Source organism: Aspergillus wentii (genome assembly GCF_001890725.1).
Source record: "Aspergillus wentii DTO 134E9 unplaced genomic scaffold ASPWEscaffold_4, whole genome shotgun sequence".
Classification (NCBI taxonomy): domain Eukaryota; kingdom Fungi; phylum Ascomycota; class Eurotiomycetes; order Eurotiales; family Aspergillaceae; genus Aspergillus; species Aspergillus wentii.
The window spans coordinates 3,115,099-3,131,386 of NW_024467835.1; the positions used below are offsets into that span (position 1 = coordinate 3,115,099).

A 16,288-nucleotide genomic window follows, 5' to 3' on the forward strand; every position below is an offset into this window, starting at 1 on the left:
TCTCCGACACATCTCGGGCATACTGCACACCCCACGGCGAATATCCACACAACACGCCCTTCACGAATCAGATCAGACCCTCCTGTTATCAGATGAATCCCGACGCCCGGAGATATGATTCTGTTAATAATGCGGCCTGCACCGCTGGATGGCAATCTGCTGCAGCCTAGGCACTCTAAAACACCGGCTCTCATTGGGAAAAAGATATACGCGATATTGGGATCTGCATCTGCCAAGCCTCTGACACCCAGTTTTGTCTCAGCATGAAGCAGACTCGTGTGCCTTTTGATCCAGATGAAGCTTTGCCAAGTCGCTTTTTTCTCGTTCGCTTCATTTGGCCACTTGGCGGTGGTGAGTTAGTGATAACTCCGAGCTTCCCGTGGGATACCGGCGTTGATGGAACACGTATACATCTGCATCACTCTCCCAATAAAGTAATCAGAAGACTCTGTCAAGGAGTATTTTCTTTTTCTTCCTTGGCATCATACGGTCTATCCACTTATTATTATCTAGTTGTTGATTATCTAACGTTGCATCTGTGGGTCATCGGCTCGGAGATAAAAAATAGTGCAGAAGATGAAGGATGGAATCATGGAAGGTTGAAACATTCTTCGTCTGAATCGAAGAATCAATCGAGGATGCCAACAGATGATGGGCTTTATTAATCTATTCTATGACACATTCTGAAGAGGTTTACTAAGAGCATTTCCGATTATATATAGGCAAGCGTAATATGAAATTCTCACTCAATGCTAATACATATCTATCGATTCAACGGCTCCATTAACACTAAATTAACCATCAACTGCATTGATTTCTCTATTTAATACCTTTACTGACATTCGACTAAAACCCAGGGAGTGGGTCAGAATGAACTGGCGTTGATTTATGCTCGGTTGCACACTCCGTAGAATAACCATCCAGTCCAATGCGGAGATTAAACTTGAATAGGTTTGAGGTGCTGTGCATTTAGCGAGATTATCTAAGCATCATGTATCCATGATGTATATTAATTTAACCCTCAGAAATAGTTATTATCTATCCATAGTATCGTTCGCTATAGATGTAATCTAAACAGTAGCAGTTCACTTTAGGATGACAAGTGAGTCTTGCACCTCCCACGCTACTTTAATTCTAATAGTACATATATATTATGCTTTGTTCTGCGTAGTTGCACAGGATCCAGATATTCGGCCTTACCTATAATTCACGTCACTCTAAGTATTGTGTGATTCAACAGCCAAGTCAATTTCCAGCCATCTTATGCCGTCTTACAATCTCTTCAATCAACGCAGTGGTCGACAGTCCCTCTTTCAAAGGGATGATTTCCACACGTCCTCCAATGCTTTCGACCACCTCACGCCCCACGACTTGATGAACTTGATAATCTCCTCCTTTGACAAGCACATCTGGTTTCAGGGCTTCAATGACTCTAATTGGAGTAGAGTCTTCAAACAGAACGACTACGTCAACACAGCTCAGCCCTGCAAGAAGCTGAGCCCGCTGCCCTTCAGGCACAATTGGCCGCATCTCCCCTTTGAACTGTCTGACTGAAGAATCGGAATTAAGGCCGACAATTAATACATCTCCCAAAGCACGGGCCTTTCGGAGATACTCCATATGGCCTCCGTGGAGAAGGTCAAAGCAGCCGTCTGTGAAGACGATGCGTTTGTTCATCTTTCGTGCTACCATTGCATGATTCAGGGCAGTTTTGAGATCGAGGATCTTGGGTGATGTGATCGAGCTTTCTCCTGCCACTGGGAGTAGCTCGTCTCGAGTGACGGCGCTGGTGCCCTGTTTGGTTACTGAGATGTCCCCAGCCCGGTTGCCAATCTCAGCTGCTTGTATAAGGGACTGACTAGAAAGATAGCTCCACGTGAAGGCTGCTAGCAGACTATCACCCGCTCCACTGGCATCGACTACAGTCTGATTCGTGCCAGGGATAGCTGTTTTCCTGTCGGGGGTATATAGAACCACTCCATCTGCACCACAGGTGACCAGAAGTGCGTCGACTTGTGTCATTTTCAATATCTCTTCCGCAGCCAAATCAAGTACCAGGGGGGTGTCTATCCCTCGGCGCGAAGCGATCTGAAGCTCTTTGATATTCGGCGTGAGAACAGTTGCCCGAGTATATCGGGTGTAATCGCTGCCTCTGGGATCGATGATGACCGGCTTGTCCAATGCTGATGCCTCGTTGATGGTGCCTATCAAAACCGCCGGGGAGAGAAACCCTTTGTTATAATCTGAGCAGATGACACCCTGAACGGTAGGCAAGTGCCGGCTGATAGCTTCCAGAGTCTTGTTCTGATCCTGTAATGGCTTTACAACCTCTCGATCAACGCGGACAACATGCTGCCCGTCGCCAATAATCCTCAACTTATGCGAGGTTGGTCGATCCCGAACAGTTTGGACAGAATCGATATCCACCCCACAATCAGAGAGTAGAGAGAGAAGCTTTCTTCCCTCATAGTCGTCGCCCACACACCCCATCAACACCACCCTCACCTCGAGCGCTACCAAATTGCGAGCGACATTCGCTGCCCCGCCAGGGAAGGATTCGACGCTGCTTTGGTTCACTATTGGAACCGGAGCTTCAGGGGAGATACGCGAGACAGTACCGCGGATGAACTGATCGAGGATGAGATCGCCAATGACCAAAACGGAAATCGGGGTTGACATGTCGGCAGAGCACGTAGGATTTTTGAACTGTTGAGACGGATCAGAAAGCCATTAGGTGCCAGATACTTATATTCTGCTTATGGAATCATAAGATGCCGAGGGGCCGAATACGTGGTCCAATGAGTTTCGTATTGTGTCTGTACGATGACGTTGTGATGCTGATCTGAAGACACCCGTCATATTGCATTATACTGCCATGTGAAGAGTCCATCATGCAGTTTGTTTATTGTAAGACGAATGATAGTTCCTCCCCGGTATCTATATTTTAGTTCAATACAATGAATCAGTTAAAGCGCTTGAGGCGATTGGCATGTGGTGGGTTTATTTCCCCACGACTTGATCAATAACTGAGCACAATAGGTGTAACCCATAATGAATGGCGTAGGTATACTTCCTGTTCAACGAGCAGTGTTATATCTAACAACCAGAAGGTAAATATGGCCAAAGCTCGATAGCTGCGCTGTGAGAAACCAAAATCGACCCAGACAAACCCTACGCCAAACTGTGGATAAGCGCGCATCCATCTCTTCCATCGCATGATCTGACCTCACAGCAGAGCCTGAGAGATGCCATCGCAAAGCCTGCTTGGGCCCCAGCTCAGTCAGTCATTCAACAAGACATTGCCCTTTCGTTTCAAGATCCTATCGATCGAGATCTGGCTCGTCGGCTGCATGCTCAGGATCCGACTCTCTATCCAGGTATAGCCCTAAAAATAAAACTATGGATCAATCTCTAAGAATGGTTAGATGCGAACCATAGGAAGGATAGTAATTTGGGAGGGTGGTATCTCGAACCAACGTCGCTTGACATTGGATTTCTCCATGTTAGCATTGTTGTTCGATTTTGCTATTCAGCCAATTGAGCGATATCGGGGCCTACGAAGACAGAGGCGGACTGTGGGCTATGAGGGTGGCTAGGGAGATGGAATGAGAGATTGGGAGCCACCCTGGAGTTCTGTTATTCATAAGATAGGATTAGTATTCAATACTATTGGTTGGTTCTAAAAGGCGTTTAGTAGTGTTTTCGACACAGCGGCGCATACAGGAATTGACACATCCAAAGATCGACATGACTGTCAGAACAATGCACCTCCTGCACTGCTGCCTAGAGGGAGGAACAGGTAGCCCCTAATTTTCAATTGCGTTGGTACCCTGTCGATATATCTCCATCACTGTACCCCTATCGTAGGTTAACCATCATCAACACTATCAAGATGGAACACCTCCGTGAATCCCTGCTGAGCTCCTCGCCGAGAGGCATCCCTTACCAGTCAAGCAACATCTTGAGAGATCAGGAGGATACACGGGCATCCGTTGCTCGGGGGGACCTTGCAGAGGTCCGGGGAGCAGCCTTCTACAATCGAACCTGGATCGTCAGCAGTCGATACTGCCGTATTGGAGATGGGGTGGATTCCCTCGAAGAATACATACATTCTCTGTGGTATATGTATTACCAGCTCAGCCGACATACGTCACACGAGACGACCGACCACGATCGCCTGGTCCTCGACATCGTCCGCATCCAGGGTACGGGGCCGTTAACTAGGCCGGTGTCGGGCGTGTACGGTATCGATATTGCACGCACAGCCGAGGGCGTGTTGTGGAATGACCTGCCCTTCCTGGCCACTGACATGACCGAGTGGTGGATGAACGACTGCGGCCCAATGTCGAGCGCCCATCGGTTGAACTTCAATTCCTTCCTGGCCAAGCTGGCATCGACCCGCGCCAGCAAGGATAGAGTATGCCAGATTGCCCTCGTGCTATTCCGGTATATGTTTGAGATGGACCGAGAGCTCCACATCCCAGACGAGTCAGACGATGAATATCCAAACCGCTCCATCCACAACCTTGACATGGTACGCTTACTGCCAGCTGCCTTTGCGTGGATCAAGGAGGCAGGGGAAAATATCATGCTACTCTCAAGTGTCTCGTGGAATGATTGCCCCGGCACGATTGGCCAGTGTGGCGAGCGGTTCATGCAGTCGGAGCTGGGGCAGCTAGCACCGGTTGGATTCTCACCGTGGAGATGGATGTTTTGGCTCAAGCGACTCCACGAAATCCAGGATGAGGCCAAGGAAACCAACGAGGCAGGCCTGGAGAAGTATGCAACCGACGCCATCAACCTTATGGTCAAATACGTGGAGGACCGAAACTCTGAAATTCTAAGGGCTTACCAGAACGGTGGGGAGGTCTTGCATCAGGATAAACATTTGGCTTGTCTGAAGGATCTCGTGAAATTGGGGGGCACAGTGGAGGATGATGTTAATTAAATCTCTCTCTTTATTGTGTTTGTTGTGCTTCTTTTCTTTCTAGTCCTTGAATCATAAATTGCTCTCCTTGACCAACGGAACTGGATAAATCGGTTTGGGCTTTCGTGATGAATCGTTGAATCCCGACAAGGCGAAATAATACTCCTATTAATCAGTTAAATTAAAGGCATGACTCAGCCCGCTGACACTATGATCCTCAACGATGGATTTGTCAATGACAGGGGAGAGCAGGGTGGTGGGCTATTGGTAGGCTTGAGAGATGGCAAAATCACGGCGAAGAATGAAGAAGATTGATCAAGATATCGGAGGGCTTGTAGCAGCCATATACAACGCAAATTGGGATCAGATGGTCTACACAGCCATCGTCCTCATAGAAAAAATCTCTGGCTAGTCCAAAGGCTCCAGTTTTAAGTCTACAGGCATCTGATATGGTAGATAGTTAACCGTCATTTTCTTGATAAGCACAAATAATTAGGTCGGTACTAAATGAGTGTGTTCATGATAAAACCAGTGGGGTTCTACTCTGTGCCAAGAGTTATCTGAAGCGGCGCGAGTCTCAAGATCGCCATTCCAATGATTCTGTTGCAGTATGATGTTAGGATTGGGGGGCGGGAAGGGGGGGTTCAGCCCCGACGATTATGGAAATTGGGCTTGAGATGTTGGCCGATCCTGATGTTAGGATGGAGGCCAGGAAAAGAGGCTCTTAAGGTCTTTCTTCCTTCTTTTTATGTCTTTGTTTTCTTGGAGGGATTCTTCGGGGCTCCAAATGGTAGCAATCAGGAGAGCTGACTTGGGTAGTGTTCTGCACGCACATCATAAATATGGGCTAAATATATATCCACTAGTCTCTGGTTTTGGGATTTTGGGCTTACTCCTACGATTGGACTCCAGCTGAGTCAAGGTAGTTGGTTTACCTGACCACGTTGCCATTCAACTTGTCCATACGTATATATATATATATATATATATACAGTATTCCCAACATATTCATATAATTGAAAACTAGTATCTTGTCTATTCAGCAACTTACTTTATATCTCTATGTTAGGATTAAAGAATGGGTTGTTGAAAGACTCATGGACAATAAGCAAGAAGTTTGTTAAAGCATTCTGCTACATTATATTAAGCCAAGACAAAATGCTCTATTATGTATCTGTTTTTTCGGAGCATTGGTTTCAGCTGAATGGGAGGAAGGGGAATGGGGGAATTGCCCAAAATGTGGCATGGGGGTAGGCACCGAGAAGTAGAGCACTGAAATCACTCCAAACCAGCTGAATTGCCAAGTGTTCCTGGTCCAGGTCTATCAAGAGTCGCAAAATCCCTCAATTGATCACCACGGTACATTGTAATCTGCATCCTCTGCGTAGTCTGTGTAACATTGGAGCATTAAAGCTGAAGCACACTCAGATATTTGTCAATTGTGGTAATGAGGGCCTGCTAATGACGTCAGGATGATGACACAGTCCCCAACACTAACTACAAAATACATGTTGAGTACCTAGGCAGATACAAACGAGCTGAACAACATGAGCTGAGCACGGCTTCAGCCACCAGTTCTTTCCGCGGTGGTCCGAAACTCAGTCGGGATGGATCCACCGGCCGATCCTTCCAGAGGCGGAGTGGAAGCTGAGTCTACGTTCGATCAATTGTGACTCCAGGCCCACCTCGACAAGAGCAACATGGCTATTTGACATGTTCTGGGTCTTACGTATTAGACCCCCTGCATGGGAATGTGGAGGAGCATCGAGGGCTGCTAGCAAAATTATAGAAGGCCAATTGAATTGGCAATGTCACATTGAACCATCTAAAGTGGGGATTGGGAAGAGTGGAATTATAATTGTTAGATGTTATGACGTCTACTATATAGAGACAACAATCCAAGGACCGCATCTTAGAATACTAACTAGGTAGTGTTTTGCTGATAAGGTAGCGGTATTAATGCGTTATATTATTATTATTCTTGTTTCTCATCACAGGAAACCAAGTTACTCAATGATTTTCATATGATAATTCCTGGTTTTGACTAGTTCTATTTAGCCGTGTGAATAAGAGGGGGGAATTGACTTTTGATAGGTGAGCTATTACCCCACAGATCAGCAGGAGTGGGGTTTGTTACACAGTATCTTAGCGAGCCGTCATTACCACTCACAATCAGATCTAAGGCAGCATAAATTGTCCCTGGAAGGTAGTGATGCAAGATATTATTATCTTTAATAATATAGGCTAATTAGATTGTCTTTAGAAATCTAGGTATACATTCATCAGCCTGATCCTGGGCTATTAGTGTCTGTCTGTTTTGCAGAGTGTTGACCTAAGCAGAAGATCTCGGATCGCCAAAGTCAATTTCCTGCAGCAAACATGTTCATCACACACTAGTGTATCTTCCCAACAAATCTTGCAGGTGGCTGAGATGTGGGAGCTGAACTCGTCCTGAGTTCATGACGTAAAACACAGACAGCGGATATATAATTCCTGACTCTGCTCCCTCTGAATAGGGGGAATTTCAACTCAAATCAATCGCATCAATCTTCACTTTTTCCCCAACAAGCAAAATGAGATTCCTTAGCATCCTTGCTGCCGGAGCTACCCTTCTCGGGGTAGCATCTGCTGTCTATGATGATACTATTGTATGTTCAATCCAACTGACATATCTTATCCACATTCACTGACATGTTGCCCAGCTTCGCATTAAGCCCTATGAGGGTAAGGGAGCTACTGTCGAAGCTCCTGAAGACCAATGTGTCTCTTTCCCAGACAAGTAAGTCCTTTTCTCTATCTGGATATATCGTTTCATTATTAACCAGAATTTGAACACCAGCATCGAGGAAGAAAGTTGGAAGATTCTCTATGTCCAGACTCCTAATGCAGATGACCCCGTTCGCTGCACAGTTTACGCGTATGTTACTGCCCTGCATACATCTTGTACACATTTGACTAATATATCAAACAGCAAGGTGGGATGCCGTGGTGCTCGGACTGCCTTCAAGAGGGGTCTTCACAAGTTTAAGGAGGAGAAGTCATTCAGAGGTGCCAGTGCTCGCTGTGTTACTGATGCGATTGATGACCGGGAGGAGTTTTAAGCGGACAGCCTCTCATTATGTTGGCAGTAATTCTGGCTGATGGAGTTCAGAATACTACGACCTCGTATTAGTTTAATGCCCACCTGTCTGGTCCTGGTATCTATCGATTAATAATAAATAAGGTCTATGAACATAGCGTATTCCTACATAACCAAAAGCATATAACTACCTACTCATGTGCAGCACTTTCCCATAAGGATAGAGGGGAATCGCTGTAGACGCCATGGCCAAATCAATATCCCCACAATGGAATTCCCACCATCCATACTCAAGTTTCTGAGCATTGCTCTGCCCTGCTGAGGCGCATGAAGCTATCTATGGATGCCTACTTGGAAGCCATTATCCCGTCAAGAAGACTGAACTAAATGCATTGGATGTATTGCTTTCAGCCTCCAAGGCTGCGAAATGATCAGCATAAGGCACATTAAATAAGGTGACGAAGCACCAACAATAGATTCAGCACAGATGGCACTATGCGTATGGTGTTTTGTTTACTCGTTATTCGTTATTCTTGATATATGTAGATCTTAAGTTATCTGTCCTTTGGTCTGTCTTTTAAAAGACGTCCAGATTAAATATTAGGTTAGGTTGAAGTCCATTAATTGGTGCCATCCACATACCATCGACCCACTACTAGTCGAGTCCCTCATCATATGCACATATCATTTCATTAATCCAATCAATCAACTACAAATTATCAGAAAACCAAAGATATCAGTATCCTTTTTTTTAAGATAGTAGCATATCTTTTCACTACTACAGAGCGAGTGACTTTTTATATACATGGCTATTATTGAGATTAAATTGAAATTAACTGAGATATAGGACCATCGAACATCCCTTTATTGACAAATTAATTACCGACTTAAACCATAATTCATGACCTCCCTGAACATTAGACATGGTGACTATACAGACAGCAACCCAGATAAACCCCAATCTTAAATCAAATGAGCAGCAGCAGCAGCAGCGACGACAGCAGCGCCTCCCATGCCGACACGCCCAGCACCAGAATCGGTAGTATGAGTAGCCTCGGGTTTCTTCAGCTTCTCAACACCAGCAGTAACGGTAACAGGCTGGTAGGTGATGCTCTTCGAATCGTAGGAGGTGGAGGTGCTCCGAACAGACGAAGTCTCCGTGCCACCGATGCTGTAGGTAGTGCGGTCGGTGCAGACAGCGCTCTTGGTGGAGGAGGTGATCTTGCAGGCCTTGACGGACTTGGTCAAGTTCTGGGAGATGCTCTGCTGGTAGGTGGAGGGGCCCTGGGAGACGGTGTAGGAGGTGCTCTCGCAGTTGCCCTTGCAGCCGACTTCGAGGATGGTGGTGCCGGAGTGCGCTGTGATGACGCTGGCCTCGAGGCTGGTGTTTGGCTTGGTCGTTTCGGTTGGGGTGGCACCGCCGTGGAAGATGGAGATGACTGTGGTGGAATCGGTGGCAGAGGCAGTGGTGGTGGTGGAGGTCTGCGCCGCGGCGCAAGTGGCCAGGGCCGCGGCAAGGAGGAACTTGATAAAAGGCATTATGGTATTAAGATATAAGTAGGGTATAAGATGGAATAGTAGTGTTAAGTAGTTTGGCGGAAGAGAAACAGAAAATAAACCAGCCCATCTGCGGGAGCATCTATTATACCCAAAGATTGAGCTGCTGCCAAGGTCTTGAAAGGGGTTGATACGATGCATTGGGCTGGCTAATATAGACCTAAACAGGTCATATGTACTGGTTGGCAAGATTAGACTCCAATGAGGCATTAATACTGATGTAGCAATGCATAGAACTACATAGTGGCTTTCATCAGAACAAGTCTGCCAGCGGACGCTGTGAGTGGCTGCAGATGTGATCAAGCTAGCCCAAAGGGGAATAGACCGCCTCCCACATGGCAAAGTCCTGAGACCCTCAATCAATAACAATAGTCTTTCGGTTCATCAATAATTCAGAGTTAGCTAGAGCTAAATAATTTTTAATCATTATAATCAGGTATGATATTTTCAACTAATGGGATATCTTGTATATCTCAGTCCATTCTTAGAATATCGGCCAAGTGCCCGAGAAGACAGTTGCATCAATAGTCGGACCAGAATGCATAACTTGATTGATAGTAGTACAAACCTACAGCACCGTGGTCTGATAGGTAGAAAAGGCTGTACATATCTAGGGAACTCTATTTCAAATATTCATAAACAGGATTTATGAACTCGGAAACTCGGAATATACCAGTACTTAAAATAAAACGTAATGCCAACAGTCACTGGGCTAACTGCATCTGTATGTCAGACATAAGGCTGAGGGGTATCACTGTCCCACGTCTGAAATGTCACTGGACCAACGCTGTCGGACAAGCAGACACATGACCTTCTACCAATCATGATCTGAACTAGTGGCTTGGAGTTCGTATCGTGTCAGCAGTTGACCAATCACATCCATGACACGAGTCAGAGCAATCTATACCAAGAGTCTTTTCAGCCTTACTTGGGCATATTTGAGCCTCCATCGGGAGGGCAAAATCACCCTCGCGCCTGCTGCTTTGACTGTATCCCCGCTATATAAGCCTCGTTCTCCCCGTTCTTTTTTCTGCCCGCATACCCCTTGCGTCGAAAATTCCAATATCTACACCGCATCATGCAGCCCATTTACCTCCTCCTCTTGGCTCTGGCCACCGCCATCTCGGCACAGACAACAACCGTCCAAGTGTTCAACGCGGGCGAAACAACTATTCCCCTATCCGGAGTCGAAGCCAGTGTCGTCGGCGCTAATGCCATCGCGACAACGTTCGCGATGCAATGTAAAGACAACGCACCCACATCCCTCTGCGACCTCGATGACCCCGTCACCATCACCGCTGGTCCTTCCACTATGACCTTTTCCGCCGTCTACACAACCAAGACCCTCGGTGTTAATGTTAAACTCACTTTGATGAATGACTGCGATGTCACTTCCTCGACTGCGGCGTCTTGCTCTGGCTCTGCGGGAATTTACGGTTCCACGCTGGGGGTTTCTCGTTCCAGCTCGACGACTTGGAAGACCTCATATAGCTCGGATGATATTTATTATCAGCCGTTGACGGTTACGGCAGGAGTGGATAAGTTGAATGCCCCTCAGGCTACGCAGACGCCTGATGCTGCTGCCGCTGGACATGTTGGGGTTGGAGGAGCGGCGGCCGCTGCGGTTGCTGCTGCTGCGTACGGTTTTATTTAGTTATGTGTGGTATGGATATGAGATAGGAGATATGCTTACTGAATTATGAGTTGGGATACATCCCCGGTTGCATCAGAATACTTGATAGCAAAAACCTCATTTATATTCATATTGTAAACATTATAGGCCATATTCCTTCCTTAAGAGTAGGAATCACCATATTTTTATTATTCCCCAGTAAGTCAGATGTATATTACCACGCATGGAAGCTATACTAGTTGGGAGTCGCCTGGCAGGTTCGTTTCACTGCACTGTCAACAATTGCACCCACCAGCATCTCGAACGAAATCCCATTTTTCTCAGCACCTCTTGCCAGCGGGGAATGGCCCGGAAGGAGACCAGAAATGGGGTTCAACTGTAGAGTATATTGAGTCAGTTTGGACCTTTGGTAGTTGGACTCATGTCATTATGGGAAGCCCACCTCTAACACATTTGGAACAGAATCTGGCCCTTCAGAGTCAAATCGAATATCGACACGGCCAGCATCGTTGCATCCAAAGGCACTCCATGCATCCAAAGCAACTTGGCTGGCGGCTTTCAATTGGGGGTCACTGATATCAGAGCAGTCATGATCGAGGACTACCAACCCCTTGTTGGACTTGCACTTTCTGCTCACAAAGTCTATACCGTAATAGCCGTCACTCCCCTCTTCATCAGAGCTGGGAGGCTGTTGGGAGACATGTTCTGTTATTCCAATCACCTTGCTGTCAGCGCCATTGCCCAAAATTCCCACTGTGAATTCCCGTCCCGGCAGGAAAGATTCCACCAAGATATCCTGGCCTGGGAATTGGGCCCTGAGTTTCTGCACGGCCCGCTGTAGCTCCACCGGTCCATTGGCTTTGCTCATGGGATCGATTCCCTTGGACGATCCTTCAGTCACCAGCTTGACAAAGAGGGGGTACTGTGGCAATGTTTTGGTGGACATTGGGATGTCTGATTGCCGAGCTGGGATCACCACGAAAGGCGAAGTGGGGATGTGGTTATAGGCGAGTGAAATCTAAGATCGCCACACAATGCTCAGTCAACTCGGCATATTTCAAAGGAAGACATCCAATGATACCTTGGTGTTTGCCTTATTCTGACACAACGCCATCGTTGCAGCATCGGAAAATGTGTATGGAACTTGGTATGCTTCCAGGAGCGCTGGGACCTGCGATTCACGGGCCGATCCATGGAAGCCCTGTGCCATGTTGAATGCCAAATCCCACTCGTGATGCTTGCCAGCTGCCAGCTGCTGCACTAGCGGCTGAACACCTGGGATGAGCGTGACGTGGTGGCCCAGCTTTCTGAGTGTGGTGGACACTGCCTGGACTTCTCCATCATGTGTGAGGGCCGCACATTCGTCTTCGGAATAGCCCAGTTGGAGGTAGGCCGATTGCTGCTCGGCGATTAGAGCTATTCTGAGGCGAGGCATTTCCTCGTTCGCCATTCTGGCAGTATGCAAGTCGAATAATGGGGAGTGGTTGAATTACGAGTTAATTCGAGTCCGACGGGAGCAGGAAGGGCTATTTAAAGATAATCCCAATCTCCATCTATGTCAGGTCCGTATGGTCAGCCACTTATTTCAATGTTAATCACGCCATAAACTGAAAACAGCCATCATTAACATTATATTTGGTCATGACGTCTATACCCTGTTTCTGCTACATTATTATGGTACAGTGATGTAATCAACCAAGAAACATTACCACCCATCTACATCAACCCCACATTTGAAAGATCTCGACACAAACAGACTTTATCTATCAATCTATTACCATGGACCCTTTGAAAAAATAAAATTACGTTTACAATATTAGATATTCCGTGAGATTGATGCCTGAATAGTAAGGCATATTCACACTCACCTCAATATCTTTGATTTATATCTTTTTTTTTTTTCGCGTTTGTTAGTCGAGTATAACAGAAAGATGGAGTATTTATATATACTAATGAAATATGTGTTGATATTAGTTATACTACTTTTATTAAGCTGTGCTTTATATGAGATTCCTATATGTCTTTGCGTCAGAGTGTCTCAGGTGTGGGGTTGCCAAAAACATGTTTGGCTGTCATATTCAACAAGGTTCAGCCAAAAACTCTAATCGACGATTCATACCTTTCCATATATTATTCCATTTCCCACTCATTGTCTCCATGCCCAAAGCCTAGCCTTGGCAGAATAATGTTACGAACAGCAGAATCTACAATGACCCACTCGTTGATCGTCTCCATAAAAAAAGCCAGGCTTTTATCTTTTCTACGGCCCTGCTCTTGGCATTAAAAATTTCATCTAAGAAATGTCGGCTTCCCCGCCTCCTAAAACCCCAACCCTTGCAGATGAGTCACACCAGATATGCAGATGGCGGATGTCAGAATAGGGGTGCTGGAACGCTTTTTTGACAAAGATTGAATGGTGGGTCATTATACAAATTTCATAATGACAATAAGGTCGCCAATTCGAAACAATTAATAGTGATGATTAGTTCTCCATATTTGATATCGATCAAGATATCAGAGTCAGACCTCGGTTAAACCGAATTGGGTAAAAGATCTTATCAAATAGATCAAAAGTAGCACATTGAGCCATGAGCGATTAACTTCAATTCTGATTGGTAATCAACTATTTAGCGAGTTTAAATATAGATCGTGGTATTAAAACATGAGTCATGCGCATGTTTATATTTACTCTCTGATCCATCCCCTGTATTAATTATCTTCATTTCATCTGCATAGCCTTTTTATATATACCAACTCAATGGCACCAAATCCAAACGCAACGCCTGATACCAGGCCAGTTTTCTTCTTTGATATAGATAATTGTGTATGTACAACGTTTCTAAAATTGGACAATGACACTAACTAATGCCGTTCAGCTCTATTCCAGATGTACGAGTCATTTCCACCAGTAGTTCAGCACAGACTAACAAGACACATACAGCCTGCAATGTATTGGAGGCAATGCAGAAATTGATCCGTCAGTCTTTCAACCTCTATACTACTGTCCACTATTTCTAAATCATAGGCTTATAGGCCAATTCTTCGTCACCCATCTTTCCATCAGTGCTGAAGAAGCCCATGACCTCCATCGACGATACTACCGAGAATACGGCTTTGCAATCGAAGGCCTCTCTCGCCACCACAAGATCGATCCCCTCGTCTTCAATCGCGAAGTCGACGATGCGCTGCCATTAGATGACATCTTAAAACCAGACCAGAAGTTGCGAAAATTACTCGAAAGCTTCGACACGACAAAAGTCAAGCTATGGCTTCTTACCAATGCCTACGTGACCCATGCAAAGCGTGTGATAACAATACTGCAAATCGAGGACTTATTCGAGGGTATTACTTATTGCGACTATGGCCAGCTCCCACTTGTCTGCAAACCATCGGCTGAGATGTATGAGAAGGCGGAAATGGAAGCGGGGGCGCTGTCTACGGAGCAGTGTTATTTTATCGGTATGTTACTGTGGTCCTTAGAATTGCAAGGGGCTAATGATTATAAAGATGACTCCTTTTTGAACTGCAAACATGCTTCAGTTCGTGGCTGGAGGACCGTCCACTTCGTGGAGTCTATGGTTCCTGCACCTCAAGTGCCAGCATCGGAATATGCGATACAGGATTTGGATGAACTGAGGACCTTGTTCCCTGAGTTGTTCAAAGATGCTGCATGATACACACGAGGATCACCTTTGATAGAAAATCTATGCAGACATACAGCATATTAATATACACCATCATTACTTGTACTCAAATTACACCATTATCTCAATTAGAAAAGACCCCTTAGATTTACCACCCTTTCAATCTCGGTACAATTCTCGACGATATGACCAAGAATATGGGAAACCGACCATTCATGTCCTTTATAATTGCACGACTCTGTAAAGTTGCCTAGTGACATTTCATCAAAGTCGCAATTTATCGCCCCGCCCTTGCACCTCCTCAGCGTCCAGTGGCCTTCGACATGTCGACAGGTCTGCTTTGTGGCCTCGATTATTGTAGCGTTGTCTGCTTCATTGTCCCATCCACAGTAGCCTCATCAGCCGTGGATACCGGCGGTTTCAGTTGGGTTGGTGCTAGCGAAGGTGGAGAAGATAGTGACGAAGGGGAGGATTTGGAGACGCATGTTGTTGGTTTGAAGATGTGATGCTATGCTTAGTTTGAACTGAAGCTATTAGTATGATGATCGTATAATCCACAGTGTATAAATGCATAAATAACTTGATTGATCATGATACTTGCATCTTCATTGGTTGGAATTAGATTCTGGAAAGGCTTGGTATTTTCTTAGTCTTTAGCATTTATGAGTACTATATCAGCCACACACATACTTATCGCATGACCTATTTAAATATGGACTATCATTGGATAATCACTATGTAACTCAGGTGTTGTATTGCATTGTGGCTACATACATACACGCCCCATGCAGCTTTGGTCTGGGCAGTTCCCTTTTCAATGTCACTCAACAGAATCTCTCCTTCTCCCCAAGCTTGAGAGAGGATGGCATGTGGTGGGACACGGTCTGGGGTGAACTTCACTACCGTCAATGTGGTATTATGAATCAGTCGCATTGTGTGTATTTAATGATAAAAGCAGATTTGAATGCGATTCAGTTATCACATTGAAGAGATGCTGAGCTGTGATGGAGGCGCGCAAAAGTAAAAGAAGTAATCAGAAGGTACAGCCTTGTCTCGCGCTGAAAAGATCTTTGCCATTTCTGACACGCAGGGATTTCTGTGACTCTGTATTTGAAGATTGCAGAGAATCGCCCTGGTTACGTTCATTCAACTAATTGACAAATATTCCTGCTGGAATAGTTCGTGACGACTGCCAGATAAAATCCAGACCAGGCAATGTTGCCGGTAGATCTATCTTGTAGACGCCATGGTGATATACATTTGATCCCCTATCCAATGTACCAATCGAGACGTGCAACAGAGGGGCTGTTGACAGATCGCTATAGTTCCAAGGCTAAAATAATATGATGATCATGACCAAGCAAGAACTTGAGATGTTGTATAGAATAATAGCACATGGCTGGAGCAATGAACTGCTCAACCGGAGATCGGAGATAAGGCGGATGCGA

General features: G+C 45.7%; 8 protein-coding genes across 8 annotated transcripts; 4 read left to right on the forward strand and 4 right to left on the reverse strand.

Moving 5' to 3' along the window:
• Window positions 1–1,020: 1,020 nt before the first annotated feature.
• Window positions 1,021–2,694, reverse strand: ASPWEDRAFT_41052 (uncharacterized protein). Its single transcript, XM_040835456.1, has one exon. The coding sequence runs from the start codon at window positions 2,677–2,679 to the stop codon at window positions 1,246–1,248; it is 1,434 nt and encodes a 477-aa protein (XP_040689486.1). The 5' UTR covers window positions 2,680–2,694; the 3' UTR covers window positions 1,021–1,245.
• Window positions 2,695–3,850: 1,156 nt separating this feature from the next.
• ASPWEDRAFT_156031 (DUF3632 domain-containing protein) lies at window positions 3,851–5,130 on the forward strand. The gene has a single exon (XM_040829695.1). The coding sequence runs from the start codon at window positions 3,893–3,895 to the stop codon at window positions 4,946–4,948; it is 1,056 nt and encodes a 351-aa protein (XP_040689487.1). The 5' UTR covers window positions 3,851–3,892; the 3' UTR covers window positions 4,949–5,130.
• A 2,179-nt stretch (window positions 5,131–7,309) lies between these two features.
• On the forward strand, window positions 7,310–8,197 carry ASPWEDRAFT_183826 (uncharacterized protein). The gene is made up of 4 exons (XM_040831994.1): window positions 7,310–7,575; window positions 7,630–7,706; window positions 7,767–7,844; window positions 7,899–8,197. Exons 1-4 carry the CDS (start codon window positions 7,501–7,503, stop codon window positions 8,026–8,028), a joined length of 360 nt encoding a protein of 119 aa, XP_040689488.1. The 5' UTR covers window positions 7,310–7,500; the 3' UTR covers window positions 8,029–8,197.
• A 772-nt stretch (window positions 8,198–8,969) lies between these two features.
• ASPWEDRAFT_172608 (uncharacterized protein) lies at window positions 8,970–9,545 on the reverse strand (the record flags this gene model as incomplete). The annotated part of the gene is made up of 1 exon (XM_040830946.1): window positions 8,970–9,545. The coding sequence occupies one exon, from the start codon at window positions 9,543–9,545 to the stop codon at window positions 8,970–8,972; it is 576 nt and encodes a 191-aa protein (XP_040689489.1).
• Window positions 9,546–10,641: 1,096 nt separating this feature from the next.
• On the forward strand, window positions 10,642–11,217 carry ASPWEDRAFT_28422 (uncharacterized protein; the record flags this gene model as incomplete). The annotated part of the gene is made up of 1 exon (XM_040833134.1): window positions 10,642–11,217. One exon carries the CDS (start codon window positions 10,642–10,644, stop codon window positions 11,215–11,217), a length of 576 nt encoding a protein of 191 aa, XP_040689490.1.
• Window positions 11,218–11,584: 367 nt separating this feature from the next.
• On the reverse strand, window positions 11,585–13,084 carry ASPWEDRAFT_530957 (D-alanine--D-alanine ligase family protein). The gene is made up of 3 exons (XM_040837828.1): window positions 13,065–13,084; window positions 12,278–12,959; window positions 11,585–12,214 (listed from the first exon to the last, which is right to left on the reverse strand). Exons 2-3 carry the CDS (start codon window positions 12,644–12,646, stop codon window positions 11,624–11,626), a joined length of 960 nt encoding a protein of 319 aa, XP_040689491.1. The 5' UTR covers window positions 12,647–12,959; window positions 13,065–13,084; the 3' UTR covers window positions 11,585–11,623.
• Window positions 13,085–13,908: 824 nt separating this feature from the next.
• ASPWEDRAFT_41058 (uncharacterized protein) lies at window positions 13,909–14,983 on the forward strand. The gene is made up of 5 exons (XM_040835457.1): window positions 13,909–14,020; window positions 14,073–14,085; window positions 14,138–14,173; window positions 14,230–14,655; window positions 14,704–14,983. Exons 1-5 carry the CDS (start codon window positions 13,955–13,957, stop codon window positions 14,868–14,870), a joined length of 708 nt encoding a protein of 235 aa, XP_040689492.1. The 5' UTR covers window positions 13,909–13,954; the 3' UTR covers window positions 14,871–14,983.
• Window positions 14,984–15,238: 255 nt separating this feature from the next.
• ASPWEDRAFT_172612 (uncharacterized protein) lies at window positions 15,239–15,773 on the reverse strand (the record flags this gene model as incomplete). The annotated part of the gene is made up of 2 exons (XM_040830947.1): window positions 15,239–15,364; window positions 15,615–15,773. 2 exons carry the CDS (start codon window positions 15,771–15,773, stop codon window positions 15,239–15,241), a joined length of 285 nt encoding a protein of 94 aa, XP_040689493.1.
• Between the last annotated feature and the right edge of the window lie 515 nt (window positions 15,774–16,288).